The sequence below is a fragment of the Theropithecus gelada genome, chromosome 9 (assembly GCF_003255815.1).
Source record: "Theropithecus gelada isolate Dixy chromosome 9, Tgel_1.0, whole genome shotgun sequence".
Classification (NCBI taxonomy): Eukaryota; Metazoa; Chordata; class Mammalia; order Primates; family Cercopithecidae; genus Theropithecus; species Theropithecus gelada.
In genome coordinates, this window is record NC_037677.1 from 21942176 (window position 1) to 21959820 (window position 17645).

The 17645-nt window shown below is 39.4% G+C and overlaps 1 protein-coding gene across 2 annotated transcripts in view; it reads left to right on the plus strand.

Moving 5' to 3' along the window:
- The window catches only part of ARMC4 (armadillo repeat containing 4), a 192593-nt gene that overhangs the window by 47733 nt on the left and 127215 nt on the right, over window positions 1-17645 (plus strand). For both annotated transcript variants that reach the window (XM_025396823.1, XM_025396824.1), the window contains 6 exons: window positions 6514-6660; window positions 7052-7261; window positions 11631-11873; window positions 12339-12449; window positions 15451-15605; window positions 17049-17291. In XM_025396823.1, coding sequence (XP_025252608.1) covers window positions 6514-6660; window positions 7052-7261; window positions 11631-11873; window positions 12339-12449; window positions 15451-15605; window positions 17049-17291 — 1109 coding nt within the window. The remainder of the gene's footprint in view (window positions 1-6513; window positions 6661-7051; window positions 7262-11630; window positions 11874-12338; window positions 12450-15450; window positions 15606-17048; window positions 17292-17645) is intronic.

The window sequence follows — 17645 nt, forward strand, 5'->3', positions numbered from 1 at the left end:
TGAGATGGAGTCTCACTCTGTTGCTCAGGCTGGAGTGCAGTGGCACGATCTTGGCTCACTGCAACCTCTGCCTCCCCAGTTCAAGCAATTCTCCTGTCTCAGCCTCCCAAGTAGCTGGGACTACAGGAGCATGCCACTACACCTGGCTAATTTTGGTATTTTTAGTAGAGATGAGGTTTCACCGTATTGGTCAGGCTGGTCTCGAACTCTTCACCTCAGATGATCCACCTGCCTTGGCCTCCCAAAGTGCTAAGATTACAGATGTGAGCCACTGCGCCCAGCTGGATGTCTTTTTGTCTACTCTTTTGTACATTAATAAGTGTCTTCTATTTCTTCATGGCTTATAGGTTTTGTTTCTTAGGAACTAGGAAGGTTTTTTTTCTGAAGCCATTCCAAGAGGACAAAAATACTTTCTAGTTCCCTCTGTTAGTTTTATAGCTTTTTTTAAAGTTCAAATTATTAATCCTGGAATTCACTTTATGTATAATAGAAGGTAAGCATCTAACTTCACTTCTTTTTCTCTAGAGGGGCAGTCAACTGTATCAATACAGATTATTGGCCTATCTGCTCTTCCCTCCAATAATCTGGGATACCACCTTCATCAAATTCTGCAGTCTCACATGTGAGAGTTTATTTCTGGATCTTTCTCTGCGTTAACTTATTTGGATGTTCCCATGCTAGTTACATGCTGTTTTAATTACTACAGCTTTGGTATATTTTGATATTTGGTAGACCAGATAGGTACCTTAACATTTTTAAAACTTATTTTTTTGGATTTTTCATTCTAGATCATTTTAGAATGAGTTGAAAATCATGTTAACAAAACCCCAGAATTCTGTGGGCATTTTGGTTGATTTACATGAATTTACAAATTATTTTTGGATTAACTGCAATTTAAATAATGTTGAATTATCCTGTTCAGGCACGTGGTATGACCATTCATCCATTTAATCTTTTACATAATTTAGTAATACTTAATAGCTTTTTTTCATGTGTATCTAAAACATTTCCTATGAGATGTAGTCATAGATATTTTTATTATTATTTTGCTAATCTCAACATGGGAACTTTTTTCAAGTTAAACATTTTGATTTGTTATCGTTAGTGTATAAATACCACTTTAAAGTGCTGCTCTTGTATCCAGTCACTTTATTGAACTATTTTTATTATCATAATTATTCAGCTCACTCTTCTGAATCTTTTTAGTAAGATAATTATATTTGCTACAAATTTTTCTGCATTGCAATGACTACAGCATTCCAATAACTGTCAATTCCTGTAAATGTTCCATGGCAAATTAAAAAGAATGCATATGTGTCAGGCATGGTGGTGCATGCCTGTAGTACTAGCTACTTGGGAGGCTAAAGCAGGAGGATCTCCTGAACTTGGGAGATGGAGGTTGCAGTGAGCCAATATCACACCATTGCACTCCAACCTGCATGACAGAGAAGACTCTGTCTGAAAATAAATAAATAAATACAATTAAAAGAATGTATGTAGCCTCCTTGCATTGTTCCTTACCCATTCCTGATAAAACATTCTTAGCAGCTTGTAATACAACAACCTCAGTCTAATTTATTTAAGGATATTTGTATATTTTTCTTCTGGAAACAGTATTTTCTCTTTCTCCTCGGGGTTCTGTTGAGTCTTAGGTTTTGGAGTGCTAAGTCATCAGTATAAAATAGACTTGCAAATAAACGGAAGAAAAGCAGTGTATTTTTCTGCTTTGACTCACATGGTTGTCTACCACTACTCACTGTGAGCACCCACCTTGTACCATTTCTGATTCCGGGAGAAAAAGAGTATCTCTAAGCCAACCTTCATGCTGGGCACTAGGTCCTCTGTGATCGTTAATGAGCAGTTACTGGCAGGGGTTGACTTTTCTTGCTCTGAGTGGCATGTTTGAGGGAAAAAATGCTGAGCATGTTCAAAGCCAGCTGCATGGCCATGTGATAATTGTGCCGCCTCTCCAAGTCTCACCGGCTGCTTCTTGATTGCAGATGGAGAAGCCGTGTGGGGTAGGGACAGAAGAAGAGGCCTCTGGTCCTGATCATTCTCTGCCTGCCTTCCTGTCTCACTGTGGTCATGTGGGACTCTGATAATAACTTCCAATGATGACCCTGCAAGCGTGTTGCCCAACAGAGTTGGAGTTTCATCTACACTTATAGCGTCCTTTCCTGAACCAAGTTGATAAAAATCTTTCAAAAGTTTCTTTATGATTCGGGATGAGTCACCCTCCCCTCCTACTCCAAGTTATCTTCTATTCTCTGGATCACTGCAGTAACCTGACTGCATCCATCCACGCTTGCCCCCTCCAACCAACGGCCTCTGCAGCCAGAGTGATCTTTTATAAATGGCATCATTGTAAATTACACTGGCCAATCTCGAAATAAAGATGAAAATTCTCAGCCCAGACTCTGGGCTCAGTAGCCCAGCTGGTTTTCAGCTCATCTTGCACCACGCTCCCACCCTGGGCTCTGGCCTTCTTCAGGTACTAAACATGCCATGCTCTACTCCCCCGGGTTTTTGCATATATGGTCTGCTCTGACTGGTGGACATTTCATCACATCCCCTCCTTCTCTGCCTGGGAAATCACCTATTTTCTGTCCAGATCCCAACTCAGATGTTCTTTCCTGGTGGGTGATGCTCCAAGTTAGGTCAAAGTTCCCTGTGATGTGCGTCCACAGCTCCATGCCCCTGTCCCGTGTAGCAGTTCTCAGATTTATAGTTTCTGTTTATTTGGGTGAGCTTAAAAAAGTTAAAAAACTTTCTCCTCCACTATATTATAAGCTTCATGAAGGCAAGGGCAGTGTCTGTTTTTGTAAACTGGTGTGTCTCTAGTGCCGACCATCCAGCATGGCAAATAGGAAGCATGCAACACATTTGTTGAATGAAATAACAGAAAAGTGATTTGAGGCAGCTCACTTCCTGTTTTACTCTTGAATACATTGCTCATTTCAACTTAGCAAATGTTTATTTCTTCCTTATCAACGGTAAGGGAGGGGCATTGCTCTGTATACCAAACGGGGTAATACTTGCTTATTTCAAATATTTTATTTGAAGTAATAAAGCAAAATCATAGTTGAGGAAATTACCTTTAATTCGTCTTATCTTTCAAAAAGAAATTTTAAGAAAAGGGAAAGACAGCGACTTTCACTCAATCTCCGCACGTTTAAAACCTAATGGTAACAATGAACAAATGCCTCCTGGTCATCGGAAGGAATGTCAATTCCAAAAAAAAAAAAAATCCAAAGGCCAACAGAGCCTGGAGATGTTTGAAAAGCAACAGGGCAGGAAGACAACTAGCAAAAGAATTGCATTAATTTAAGAAGTGGAAACACTTATTGGAAGCATTTTTCGAAGCCCTTCAGAAGCTAGTAAAATCATATTTTACTGTATTTTCTCCAGCTCTTAAAACCTCAGAAATGCAAATGCATGATAAAATGTGAAAATAAGTATTGGTAAATAATTTGTTCTCAGGGGAGATTTAATTGAAAAAGGAGTGTATTTGCATGGCTTCTTCTCAGTTCAATATTTATGGCATCTGAACAAAGTGGAACAAACATTCAAAAATCCTTTGACATGGCTGGTATTTAAAGAATAGCAATTGGCTAACATTTGTGGCTCTGTATGTTGAATATTTTGGCTCCTGTCCTCTGGTATTCATTCTGAAAGATTTATAATCCTTTTGGGAGTGTGGTCAGTGACAAGAGTAGAACTAAATCCTGAAATGTGGAAAAACTAACTTTCCCTAATATAAAACTGTTCTAAAAAAATCCCTCAAGCCTATGAATATGTTTCCAGATTTTCAGAAAAAAAGCTGATGATTTACAGAATTTTTTTTCTATAAGGATCTAACTTCTTGATGATAACTGTAAATTGTCAGTCTTTTGCATTCCAAATTAGCCTAGAGATAATTCAGAAAGCTATAAACTCTTACCTTTGGGACATCTGCTGCAATTAAATGGCCTTTAAGAATTTATGTCATTGGTTATAGTAAAAGTAATGAAATAAAGCTCAAAAGATGGAGAAATTGTCTAGAAGAGAAAAATTAAGACAACTTGAAATAGAAAACAAAGATTGTGCTGAGTGAATAAGCCCGAAAATTGCTACCAAAGAAAACATTATAATGCAAGAATAGCAGTCAAGCAAGTCCTCAGCACGCGCGATTAAGAGTGTCAGGACAGGACGGTCTTCTTCACCGAGTGGACCTAGGGTGGGAGGAGGCTCTTGGCTTAACCAAGGCATGACACACTGTTCCATGTCTTCTTGCACTTTCTAGTCATGCTTAAGTCTGAAGCCCCTGCTTAAAGAACTCTCTTGCTGAAGTACTTGGTTTGGATTTCCAAACCCTTAATATAGGGACCCTGCTCTGCTCCTTCAGACACTCCTGGGGAGGTTTCTGGCTCCTTTTAACCATTTAAATTCAGAAAGAAAAAAAAGAGCTTTATTCAAATGAATTGTTTTTCTTATTTTCTTTGTTTTTTTTTTTTGTGCTGATTTAATTTCCTTTAATTAATTATGGTTAGCATGTAGATTCTCCTTTATTATCATTATTTTTAAAAATTTATTTTTAGAGACAGAGTCTCACTCTGTTGCCCAGGCTCGAGTGGTGTGATCATGGATCACTGCAGCCTCCAACTCCCAGGCTCAAGCGATCCTTCTACCACAGCCTTCTGAGTAGCTGAGATTACAGGTGCATGCCTCCACACTCAGACTAGCTTCTTCTTTATGGCTTATAAAATATCTGCTTTTTGTTTTTTTAAGAGGAAATGGAAGTACTGGCTTATGGGAGCCACGTGCACCCAAATATGGGAGTTTATGAACCTGACAGTTATAAAGAGAGGATTTTAAAATTTCATTATTTTAAAACCAACTGTATGAAAATTGGTGGTATTGGTGGCGGTAACTTTTCTCCTTGATGGGAAGCAGAAAAGACACTAAAAGCTGTAAGAACATGACTTATTTTACGTGTAAATAGTAAAATTAAGGCTCTTGTCATTCTGAACTTAATCGTGAATGTACAGGACAGCCTGGTGCATCCATTGGGAGCATTCATGTGGGGAATGGATATTGTCAGTGACATCTTCACGGGACAGTTGTTGAGGACATTTCTAGAGGCATGGAAGAAATTTTCTTAAAAGGAGTAAGAAGAAAGGCTGACATCTAAATCTTTCTATCTTCACTTGGGATCCTCTAGTAATCCCATTTCGGTTTCTTATTTTAAAAGCCTTGTGTTGAATTCACAAGAGGGTTTGCATATGTGTACAAGTGTGATATGAAGGAGGAGGCATGTGGGAAGCTTGTATGTAATTTCCATTTTCTGTGCTAACCCTATTATATATAAGACATGGTATGAGGAGATGAAGATAAATTGGCTAAGAGGTACAAAGTACAGTGAGATAGTACAACTAAGTTCAAGTTCCCTATTATAGTACAGTAAAGAAATTATAGTTAAGAATAACTTATTATTATGTATTTCAAAACAGCTAGAAGGGAGAAATTGTAAAGTTGCCATCATAAAAAAAAGATAGGTGTTTAAGTTGATAAATATCTCAATTATCCTGATTTGATCACTACACATTTTATACATGCATCAGAATATCACATGTACCCCCAAAATATGTACAACTATTAAATATAAATTTTAAAAGATTAAAAATTAACATTTTCTGTTGAATTCACAAGAAGATTTGCACATGCACAGGCTCGTACTATGGAGGAGGGAGTTTGGCAGCTGGCATGTAACTTCTATGATCTGTGCTAAGCCTATTATGTATTATCTATTTATATACAGAAATATATGTTTTTATGTTTGTTTTTTATATTTATATATTATGTGCAATATATTTAAAATTTTAAATTTCTATATAAACATAATGTACAATGTTTTATATATTTTAAAATGTATTTTAAAATTATACAATAGATAATGGGTAGTAATGAATAAATTTATAAAATACATTATGTTTACCTTTTCTATTACATATATATGATCAGTTTGTATACGTAATTATATATAAACAAGTAGATAATGGAAATATAATGCTTACTAAATGGAAATAAACATAGTTTAAAGTGTCTTCCCTTAAAACTTTGGTACTATGTTTCAAGCAGGGATCAAAGGCTTGTCTATTACCAGCACCTTTTACAAAAATGAACAGCCTTCTTGGCTTTTGTGTGTGATGAGCTACTTCAGTGCTGATGCCAGAACTCTTATCAACCAGCTGATAAGAGTCAAGGCTGGCCCCATGACTCTCTTTAATAGGTGATACTGCCTGATGTTACAGCTGTTTAAAGGAGACAGCCCGCCTTTAAATATTGACTCTTAATTGGAACAATGTTTTATGATGCTCTGTACAGCTTTCGCAAGCTTCAGCTCTACCCGATTCATTTAACAAATTCTAGCCCACTCAGAGACACGTTTTCTAGTTCATGGATTCGTAACTACTTAGTGCATTTCTATGGGAACGCGGTGTTACTTAACCTTTCTCTGGCATTGCATCTTTATAGGGAGGAAATCAGACAGCTACAGTGATTGCGTTGTGTTCAATGAGGGATTTCAACTTAGCTCAAGAAACCTGCCAGTTGGCCATCAGAGATGTTGGAGGCCTGGAAGTGCTGATAAATTTGCTTGAAACCGATGAAGTCAAATGTAAGGTGAGTGGCTCTGTCACCTTGGATGCGGAGTCTTGTTTCCACCTTCCTGTGGTTCTCTTCTTAGCTCTAGGTTTCTGCCATTCCTCGCTACCTGGTTCTTGTCTTTATCTGCTGTTACTGCTGATGACCTGCTAATTCTGTTCACTGCACTTTCTCTTTTCTCTGCTTTTCTTCTTTCTTTTGCTCTTCTCCATTCCTCTCTCATGCTTCCTGAATGAGGATTGTTTACTTAAATGAAAGATAATATGCCAGATGTGTGTAACCTCTGGGAATGGAAACTATTTCTTAAAAAACTTAACTGGGGAAGGATTTTAGGTAGACTCGGAATTTTTAAAAACATAGCATGGGTTACATATTCACCACTCATCTTTTTTTTTTTTTTCTCATGCAGATTGGTTCATTAAAAATACTGAAGGAAATCAGTGATAATCCTCAAATCAGACGTAATATTGTTGACCTTGGGGGCTTACCAGTTATGGTGACTATACTTGATTCTCCACACAAGAGTCTGAAATGTTTGGCAGCCGAAACTATTGCGAATGTCGCCAAGTTTAAAAGAGCACGGCGGGTGGTGAGGCAGCACGGGGGTATCACCAAACTGGTGAGTAGCCCTGACGTCATCATCACTGAGTGCCAGCCGCCACCGCACACAGCTCCTTGCTGTCCTTTCTGGCCACACTGAACATTCCATAGCCACGAGAGTGTGTTCTAGGAGCCTTCTGTCTGTATCACTTGTCCTTAAGAATTATTTTTGCATCTTTATATTAGTGAGTGTCCAAAACAAAAACATCTTCAAACTCATTTTTCAAATAAATAGGAAAGTTTTAAAGCAGATGTAACTCTTTGGTACAAGTCACCACCTACGGTACATTGGTAGGAATGCATCCATGTATAGATGCAGGGGAGCTAAGAGATAGTGAGACCTGCTGCTCGGTGGAAAGCTGAAAACTTTAAAATGTCAAAAACTTTACAACTTAAAAGCTGTTGATAACTATGATGCAATATTTTTTTTTTTCTTGACAGTCTCACTTCTGTGGCTCAGGCTGGAGGGCAGTGGTGCAATCTTGGCTTACTGCAACCTCAGCCTCCCAAGTTCAAGCAATTCTCTTGCCTCAGCCTCCCAAGTAGCTGGAATTACAGCCACCTGCCACCATGCCTGGCTAAGTTTTGTATTTTTAGTAGAGATAGATCACCTCAAGTGATCCACCTGCCTTGGCTTCTCAAAGTGCTGGGATTACAGGCATGAGCCACCATGCCTGGCCTACGATGCCACTTTTTAAAGATCTACCCACCAGTATAGAAAGTAAATCCACTAGAAATAAACACACAAAATTGCTCTCAGGAGAAGGCATGACTGATTTTTCTTCCTATTTTTCTGCATTTGCCAATTTGCCTTTTATGTGTAAGTCTTACTGGTGGCCCATGGCCTCTGATGTGACCTTACTGGCAGAACTGTCTTCCAAGGAGACAGTCAGAGCTGCAGGCTCTTGTTCAACTCATTGTTAGAAGACTGAGAGCTGAAAACAACCTGGGTGTTTAGCAGTATCTGCTCAGTAAAATGGTCTGCAGTGTGTCCATGAGAAACGTCTGTAGAGACAGCTATCACTATTGTGTGTTGAAAGTTTATTTATTTATTATTATTTTGAGATGGATGGAGTCTCACTCTATCGCCCAGGCTGGCATGCAGTGGCACGGTCTTGGCTCACTGCAACCTCCGCCTCTGGGGTTCAAGCAATTTTCCTCTCTCAGCCCCTGAGTAGCTGAGACTATAGGTGCATGCCACCAAGCCCGGCCAATTTTTTTATTTTTAGTAGAGACGGGGTTTCACTATATTGGTCAGGCTGGTCTTGAACTCCTGAGCTCGGGCAATCTGCCTGCCTTGGCCTCCCAAAGTGCTGGGATGACAGGCATGAGCCATCGCACCCAGCCTGAAAGTATATTTAATAGCAAGGAATAAAATGTATAATATTTAATATTGTATAAAATCATGACAGGATTAAAAACTGTTGTTATCGATGATCCCAATTTTTAAAGATGTACCCACCAGTGTAGAAAAAAAACCCACTGGAAATAAACACAGAAACTGCTCTCAGGAGTTTTCTCTGAATCGATGACTGATTTTTCTGCCTGCTTTTCTACATTTGCCAATTTGTCTTCTTTGTCTAAGTCTTTCTTTTATAATCAGAAAAAAATGATTTTCTCAATAGCTGGCATCAAAAGAAAAATACCGGAATCCTGCTTACCACCTTTGCCATCATTAGGAAAGATCTTTAAAAAGTCAACATGTTTTCACCTTCTTAGTAAGGATCAGTAGATCTTGTGTCTCACCCAGAGCTGTTATCTTATTGTATTTTTTCCACTTCCGCACTTTAAGTGACAGGCCTTATTCATCCTAGTGTCTTTCACAGCACTTAGCCCAGTACCTTACCCATATAAAGGGTTAATATATACCCGTTGGGCAAATATGAATTTTAATGTAAATAGGTACACTGAAAAATGTGTTCAGAAATTTTCCAAAAGACATTCTGTGTTTTCACTTGTCATCTGTAAAGCACTATACATGTATTTGTTTCAAAAATAAGATAGACTTATGGTTGGGTAGATGGATGAATAGATGGTGAAATAGGTAATAAAACGAATGTGGCAGAATGTTAATTAGAGACTCCAGGTGGTGGATGTAGGGAGGTTTGTGTGCAATCATTGTACAGTTCTTTAAGCTTTTCTGTTCAAAAATTTTCATTAAAATGGTACAGAAAATTTAATTATTACTATGATTATCATTATTCTGCTTAAATAATGAAACAATTTGGTAGGTTGATGTGACTGTCTACTGACACTACTCCCATTAAATTATAAGAATGGATAATGTAATATAAAATATGTTTTATGCATCACATTCAGGAGCCTAGTACAGTAAGTCTTCATTCAATATCAACAGGTTCTCAAAAATTGTGACTTTAAGCAAAACAAGATGTAACAAAACCAGTTTTCCTAATAGACTAACTGATATAAACAAGAACTAAGGTCCTATGGCATTTTTCTGGTCACAAAAATATCACCAGACTTCTAAATGAAGACCCCAAAACTTCCAACATTAAAAATTGAAGGCTGGGCGCGGTGGATCACGCCTGTAATCCCAGCATTTTGGGAGGCTGAGGCGGGTGGATCACGAGGTCAGGAGATCGAGACCATCCTGGCTAACACAGTGAAACCCTGTCTCTACTAAATATACAAAAAATTAGTCAGGCATTGTGGCGGGCGCCTGTAGTCCCAGCTACTTGGGAGGCTGAGGCAGGAGAATGGTGTGAACCCAGGAGGCGGAGCTTGCAGTGAGCTGAGATTGTGCCACTGCACTCCAGCCTGGGTGACAAAGCAAGACTCCATCTCCAAAAAAACAAAACAAAACAAAACAAAACATTGAAATGACTATGATCTATACATACATTTAAGAAAGATTCATCAAAACAAGTAAGACAATTATTTAACCACTTTTTGGTGAATCAGCCAGTCGTGCTGGTCATAGTGGCAGTGGGTTAAATCAAGGAATAAATTTTTGCAAGGCAAAGATTGTGAGGAGCACCTCCTAACCACCACGCAGTTCCAAAACAGTCACAAATGGTACGGGCTTTCTGAGCATTTCCGTACTACATCATTCATTGTTTTGCATCTGTGTTCAATCCCACGGTCTTAGAGTTTTTCCCACATTGCTATCCCATCTGCAGTCAGTACCTGGAAGCCTCCGTAGCCCCATTCCCATTTTCTGGGGCCATAACTAATTAGACCAGGAGTTTCCACCTGACTCAAGCCCGTCCCACTGGATCTCTCTCCCAGGAACTTGGAATTGGGATTGAGAGACTCTACCTAGCCTGGGCTATTATTCCCTTATAAATTTGAGATTGATGGTTATGGGCAGTATCTGTGGAATTTGACCTTCAGGGAGAGAATAATGGAGTAGACATGCATAGATGATTGCTCCCAAGCCCCAGATAGAGACAGTGAGCCTACAAGGATGGCTGACAGCCAATCACAGCTCTAGGGAGGTCTAGCTTCCCTTCTTCCATGGGGCAACCTGACATACTGCTTAATCCTTATAGTAAATTGCCTTTCCCTTAAGCTCTTCAGTGACTTTAGTTATTGTAAAGAAAAAAACTGGATGCTAGCAGTTGTGCTGTTTGGTTTGGTTGGTTTCAGTAGCATATGAGGTAGGCTGTGTCCTCCAAAGAGATCTCATAGTTTTTTTGTTGTTGTTGTTTGTTTGTTTGTTTGTTTTTTGGAGGCAGGATCTTGCTTTGTTGCCCAGGCTGGAGTGCAGTGTTGATATCGTAACTCACTGCAGACTTGAACTCCTAGACCCAAACAGTCCTCCCACCTCAGCCTTCTGAGTAGCTGGGACTACAGGCGTGCACCACCACATCCAGTGTTTTTTTTGTTTTGTTTTGTTTTGTTTTGTTTTGTAGAAACAGGATCTTGTTATGTTGTTCAGGCTGGTCTCTAATTCCTGGCCTCAAGTGATCCTCCCACCTCGGCCTCCTAAAGTGTTGGGATTACAGGCATCAGCCACTGTTCCTGGTCAGGTCTTGTGGCTTTAAGAGTGTATAGTCCATTCATTTCTCCTTAGAAAGTGCTGATGGTTTTAGGGAAGCTGGTTTTCTGAGATGTTTGGGCTGAGGATGTGGTTTACAAATATGAGTAATGTAAATATTAGAGCCGTGTTAAGAAAATAGTATCTTGGTGGGCTTACATTTCTTGTGGGAAGGAAATGTATAAGCTCCCAAATCTGGAGGAAGGTTTTTTTGTAGGGTTTTGTTTGTTTGCTTTCCCTGGCTGCTATGGACTATGAAAATTGATTTTTTAAAGCATTCTTGTTTTTGATGGAGGTGAGTTTGGTAAACAACCCTGTAGCTATTGAAGAATGACTTAAATGTTCTTTTTAAGATTTCCATGAACATTGGATTTATCTATTATTGTAGGTTGCTCTACTGGACTGTGCACATGATTCCACAAAACCTGCCCAATCGAGTCTGTATGAGGCCAGAGACATGGAAGTGGCTCGCTGTGGGGCACTGGCCCTGTGGAGCTGCAGTAAGAGTCATACGAATAAAGAAGCCATCCGCAAAGCTGGGGGCATTCCTCTGTTGGCTCGGCTGCTGAAGACTTCTCATGAAAACATGCTAATTCCGGTGGTGGGGACATTGCAAGAGTGTGCATCAGAGGTACTCACGCCAGTTCTGCTTCCCTTGCCTTCTCAACTTCACTTTCTTTAGTCCAAAAGTTGTTTTTAAGGTTATCTTGATGGCTCAAGGACATTTTTTTTAAGAAGTCAGCATTCTATGAGAAAGAGAAGATCTAACTGATAGGACATTAATTAAATCAGTATCTGTGAGATATATATATACACACACACACACACACATATGTATTTATATATCTCACATATATACTGACATTTATATATGTATCACACATATATATGCTGACATATATATCTACACACTATATATACACACACACACATATATATTAATTCAGTTAATTCTCTTATTGATGTAGGGATATGTCAAGCTTAGACTTTGGTGATTATTTCCTAAGAAAGTTTGTTCAGCATGTTTATTACTAAATGTAAACAGATACTTATATTCATGCCTTAGACACATAAATACATAGGTTTTTATTCCTAGGAAAACTACCGGGCTGCAATCAAAGCAGAAAGGATCATTGAAAACCTTGTCAAGAACCTAAATAGTGAGAACGAGGAGCTGCAGGAGCAGTGCGCCATGGCCATTTACCAGGTGCGATGAACTCTTCCAGTGGTTGTTGGCGTTCTTTCTCACATAGTTTAAGGTAGTTTTCTAACCATGTGGTTTCCTTCTGTGAGAATGGGACTCAGGAATCTGCACTTTATTTAGTTATTTTTTCTTTAAGTTTTAATTTTATTTTTTTTAGAGATAGGGTCTTGCTCTATTGCCCAGGCTGGAGGGCAATGGCACAATTACAGCTCACTGTCACTTCAATCTCCTGGCTGAAGTGATCCTCCCATCTCTGCCTCCCAAGTAGCAGACACTAGAGCGTTTACCACCATGTCTCGCTAATGTTCTTTATTTTTATTTTTTCTGAGACAGTGATCTCTCTATGTTGCCCAGGCTGCTCTCAAACCCCTGGCTTCAAGTGATTCTCCCTCCTCAGCCTCCCAAAGTGCTGGGATTACAGGCATGAGCCACCGTGCCCAGTCTGCATTTTTAACAAGTACCCCATTGGATTTTCAAACACAGTTAGGTCTAAGAACCATTGTCCTGTGGTAATGACAGACAACTTGTATAAGTCAGAGAAACCTGCTTTGACATCTGTGACTATTTGTTTCTAGAAGACACATATGCGTCTTTGTCTCCTAAAATAATGTACTTAGTGGAAAATAGATAAATAAGTACATGGTGCTTCTATATTGCTTTTAATATGTCCTGTTTAAATAATCTTGGGGCATTTATCTCCTACCAAGACTAGCCAGAGGAATGGGTATGTGTGCGTGTGTGTTCCTGTTTTATCTTTTTACTGGTTTACTTATTGTAATGTACACTAACTTTTTGTGTATGGTACATTTCATAGTATACCAGAAAACAGATTAGAATGGTAAAGGGAGAAAAATGGCCTTGACAAAGTTGTGGATGGCTGGTTACTGTGCACGTCTGCTTCTACCTAATCACAGTAGATTTGCTAGAGGAATGCAATTAAGATGTGCATAATCAGAGAGTATGCCAAAAAGATACAAGGAGCCAGATGCGGCCCTGTAATCCCTGTAATCCCTCAGCACTTTGGAGGCTGAGATGGGCGGATCACTTGAGGTCAGGGGTTCAAGACCAGCCTGGCCAACATGGTGAAACCCTGTCTCTACTAAAAATACAAAAATTACCTGGGTATGGTTGTGTGTGCCTGTAATCCCAGTTACTCAGGAAGCTGAAGCAGGAGAATCACTTGAACCCGGGAGGTGGAGGTTGCAGTGAGCCGAGATCGCGCCACTGGACTCCAGCCTGAGATAAGACTCTGTCTCAAAAAAAAAAAAAAAAAAAAAAAAAAAAGATACAGGGATTCATTTCAGTAGAGGATTGTATTAGGTTGTGAGGGTGGGATGCCATAACAAAATACCACAGACTGGGTGGCTTGAACAGCCGAAATTTATTTCCTCGCAGCCCTGGAGGCTAGAAGTCTCAGACCAAAGTTAGTTTCTTCTGAGGCCTCTCTCCTCAGCTTGTAGATGGCTGCCTTTTCCCTGTGTCCTCCTACTGTCTTTCCTTAGTGTATGCCAGTGTCATCGTCTCCCCTCGGACAGCAGTCCTATTGGAGCAGGGCCTACCCAAGTAATTTTGAAGAGGTCCTTTAGCCTTAACGACCTCTTTAAAAACTCTGTCTCCAAATACAGTCACATTCTGAGGTATTGGGAATTAAGACTTCAATATATGGGCCAGGCGTGGTGGCTCAAGCCTGTAGTCCCAGCATTTTGAGAGGCCGAGGTGTGCAGATTACCTGAGGTCAGGAGTTCGAGACTAGCCTGGCCAACATGGCGAAATCCCATCTCTACTAAAAATACAAAACCCATTGGCTGGGTATGGTGGTGTCATCCCAGCTACTCTGGAGGTGGAGGCACGAGAATCGCTTGAACCCAGGAGGTAGGGGTTGCAGTTAGCTGAGATTGTGCCATTGTACTCCAGCCTGGGCAACAGAGAGCACCTTGATCTGAAAACCAAAAAACAAAAAACCTCTATATGTGACTTTTGAGGGGACACAATTTGGCCCATAACAATCATATATGGCCCTGACTTGTATATATTTGTATATATGCCTCGTCAGAGTAACTATTGAGTTGAATAGAAATAGGGATTAATTTTTAGGAGGTGCCTCTAATCCAGAAATGAAAATCACATGTAGAGGATAAACATGGCAGGTGCCTGTATGGTGCATTGTGATGAGGATTTCTTCTAGTGGCCTCCGTGGGTGACACATGACACATTGGCATCTCATGGCATCAAAAAACAACTGTGCGCTAGGAGTAATAGCCAAGTCTCTGCTAATTGTATCATCTGTTGGCTCTAGAGCCCAGGAAGAATGATCAGTTGAGACCATCTGTGTGGAAAATATTTATTTCAAAGGGTGACAAACATGGATAAGCATATTTGAATAAAATGTCGGGCACTATTGATATCACCCACTGCTCTGGGCATAGAAACTTGATTGGAGAAATTCTTTGTCTCTAATCACCTGAACCCAGGAGGTGGAGGTTACAGTGAGTTGAGATCATGCCACTGCGCTCCTGCTTGGGCAACAGAGCAAGACTCTGTCTCAAAAAAAAAAAAAAAGAAAATATATTTATCTCTAGATTTCAGGGGCCATTGAAGAGCTGACCAAATCCCTTTCACTCATCTGTTTTCTCTACGACATTTTCCCAAGACTCTGAGTTGCATCACTGTAGAAATCCTCCATTCCTTGCCAGTGGAGTTGTAGGTTTTTCACTGACCTTCACCTCAAGAGATGCCCAGGCCATCTCAAAACTGGCTTGGGAGAATTGCTGAGTACGTAGAAACTGCTGTCCATTCCCAAAGCCATGTAAGGGGAGAGACATACTGTCAGAAAGTTACCAGAAGAGAGACGAATTATATTTTATATTTTACTTGGAGGCATCTTTAGAAAATGATCTCTCTAGAAAGAAGTTTCATACCTACTAGAATGGCAGCCTTTTTAGCAATCATCGAAAGCTTGGTATTCCTTGATCACTGACAGCCTCTGATTTGACTTTTTGTGCAGTGTGCTGAAGATAAGGAAACCCGGGACCTCGTTAGGCTGCACGGAGGACTTAAGCCCTTGGCCAGTCTACTCAATAACACTGACAATAAAGAGCGGTTAGCCGCTGTCACGGGGGCAATATGGAAATGTTCCATCAGCAAAGAGAACGTGACCAAGTAAGAGAAGGCACTTAATATTCTGAAATGAAGATATGGCTTCTGAAACACCTTCTTGTCATTTAATGCTGTTCTAGTAAGGAATTGATTCTAATGTTAGTCGTAGATGTATATTCTGGATGAAGTTAGCTGAATGAAGGGATTCTTGGAACAGAAAAGAAAAGAACAGAAATTGCCCACCACCTGGCAATGACTTTTTCTGTGCCTCAGTGGCACTAAGAGGCTTGCTGACATGATCTCTCTATTTTGCATATGGGCAGCCATTTGAATTAGAAATATCTTTGATATTTTCTGTGGGAATCTATCAAGGTGAGTGGGTGGATTTCCCACGGAATCTTTAGAGATGGAAGTGATTTTATTCTTTTTCCTTTTCTAAAGATAAACAAGATGAATCAGCTAAATGCCAACTAATCAGTTACTCTTTAAAGAGTGGTCATTTTCAAACATGATTTCATCGGATTTGATTTTAAAGTATAAACTTTATGACCATTTGATTTATTTTAATTTTCTAATCTATCTCTTCCTATTTTTGACAGTTTACATTCTCAGTAATGGGTATTCTGAGACAGCTTCTCCTTGACTCCATCTGATTATTTCCTTTAACAAAAAATTCACATCCCGACCATTTAACACAAAATAAGTTGACTTAATAAATAAGGCCTAGTGAAGACATGGCTAGATTAAAAGTAACCTTGGCTAATGGAACTTTTATCTTAATTAAAAACTGCATCATGGTACTTAAATACTGCTGAAATTTATTAGAAAGGGAAAATGTTCTGTATAGAAACTAGTAATTTTCAAATATTTACCTTTATGTAGCATGCTTGCTTTTGATGTGTGTTTGTGTGTGTGTGTGTATGTGTGTGTATTTGTATATATATGCACACATACACATATACATATATATCAGAGTGAAATTTTATGACAAGAGAGATGCTAAAATGTATTAGTGGTTAATATGGAAGATACTTGAGAGTGACATTTTTTTTTATCCAAGTAGCACAAGCTACTACTCATTTCAAGAGACCTATTAAATCCAAATAGGTACAATAGAGCCATGTTTGATGCATTTGAAAACAAAAAATATATAACATATAATTTATTTTTATAAAACATTTAGAAGACTTCATTCAGGTAAAGTAGTCTCTGGAAGACAGGGGGAAGAAAACCCTAGTAGAGTGGAATCTTAGACCCTCAGGTTTAGAAGAAGCTGTGGTTTTCTTAGAGGCTGTACTGCATGGTGATTAAGGGCGCAGGTCTGGAGCAGATGGCTGGGTGTAGGTGTCAGCTCTACTATTTACCAAGCTTCAGATTAGCCATCCAGTAATGGGGATTAAATAATATTTGCATCACTGAGTTGTTGTAAGGATTGAATGAACATTTAGTAATTTTTAGCTAACCTTATACAAAAACCAATTCTCCTCTTTCTTACGATGAACTTAGGTTTCGGGAATACAAAGTCATTGAAACCTTGGTGGGGCTTTCAACAGATCAGCCTGAAGAAGTACTTGTGAATGTGGTTGGGGCCTTGGGAGAATGCTGCCAAGAACATGAAAACCGAGTCATTGTCCGGAAATGTGGTGGCATTCAACCACTTGTGAACCTCCTTGTTGGAACCAACCAAGCTCTTCTTGTGAATGTTACAAAAGCAGTTGGTGCTTGCGCAGTAGAACCTGAAAGTATGGCGTAAGTGGCCCTGGAGATGGTAATATTTTATAAAAGTGTCAGGGAAAACACTTGGGAGGTCACAGAAGTGTCATCACTTAGAATCGATGTACATAAATGATGACAAAATAGTGTGTCATGTAAATAATCACAGGTTTACCAAATCATGAGTTACAGAGCCAAAATATTACCTTATATGAGATGGAGGGCTAAGTTGGGCATATTGGGAGGATTTACAATACATGGTAATCAGTTTCCCACGTGGAAACCTTTATTCAATCAACAAAACTTTTCTCTGTCTCCTAGGGAAGGCTTATACATCTGTCTAACTAGGCTCCTGGAGAGTGCCAGGTACATTCTCATAGTAGCTTTCTT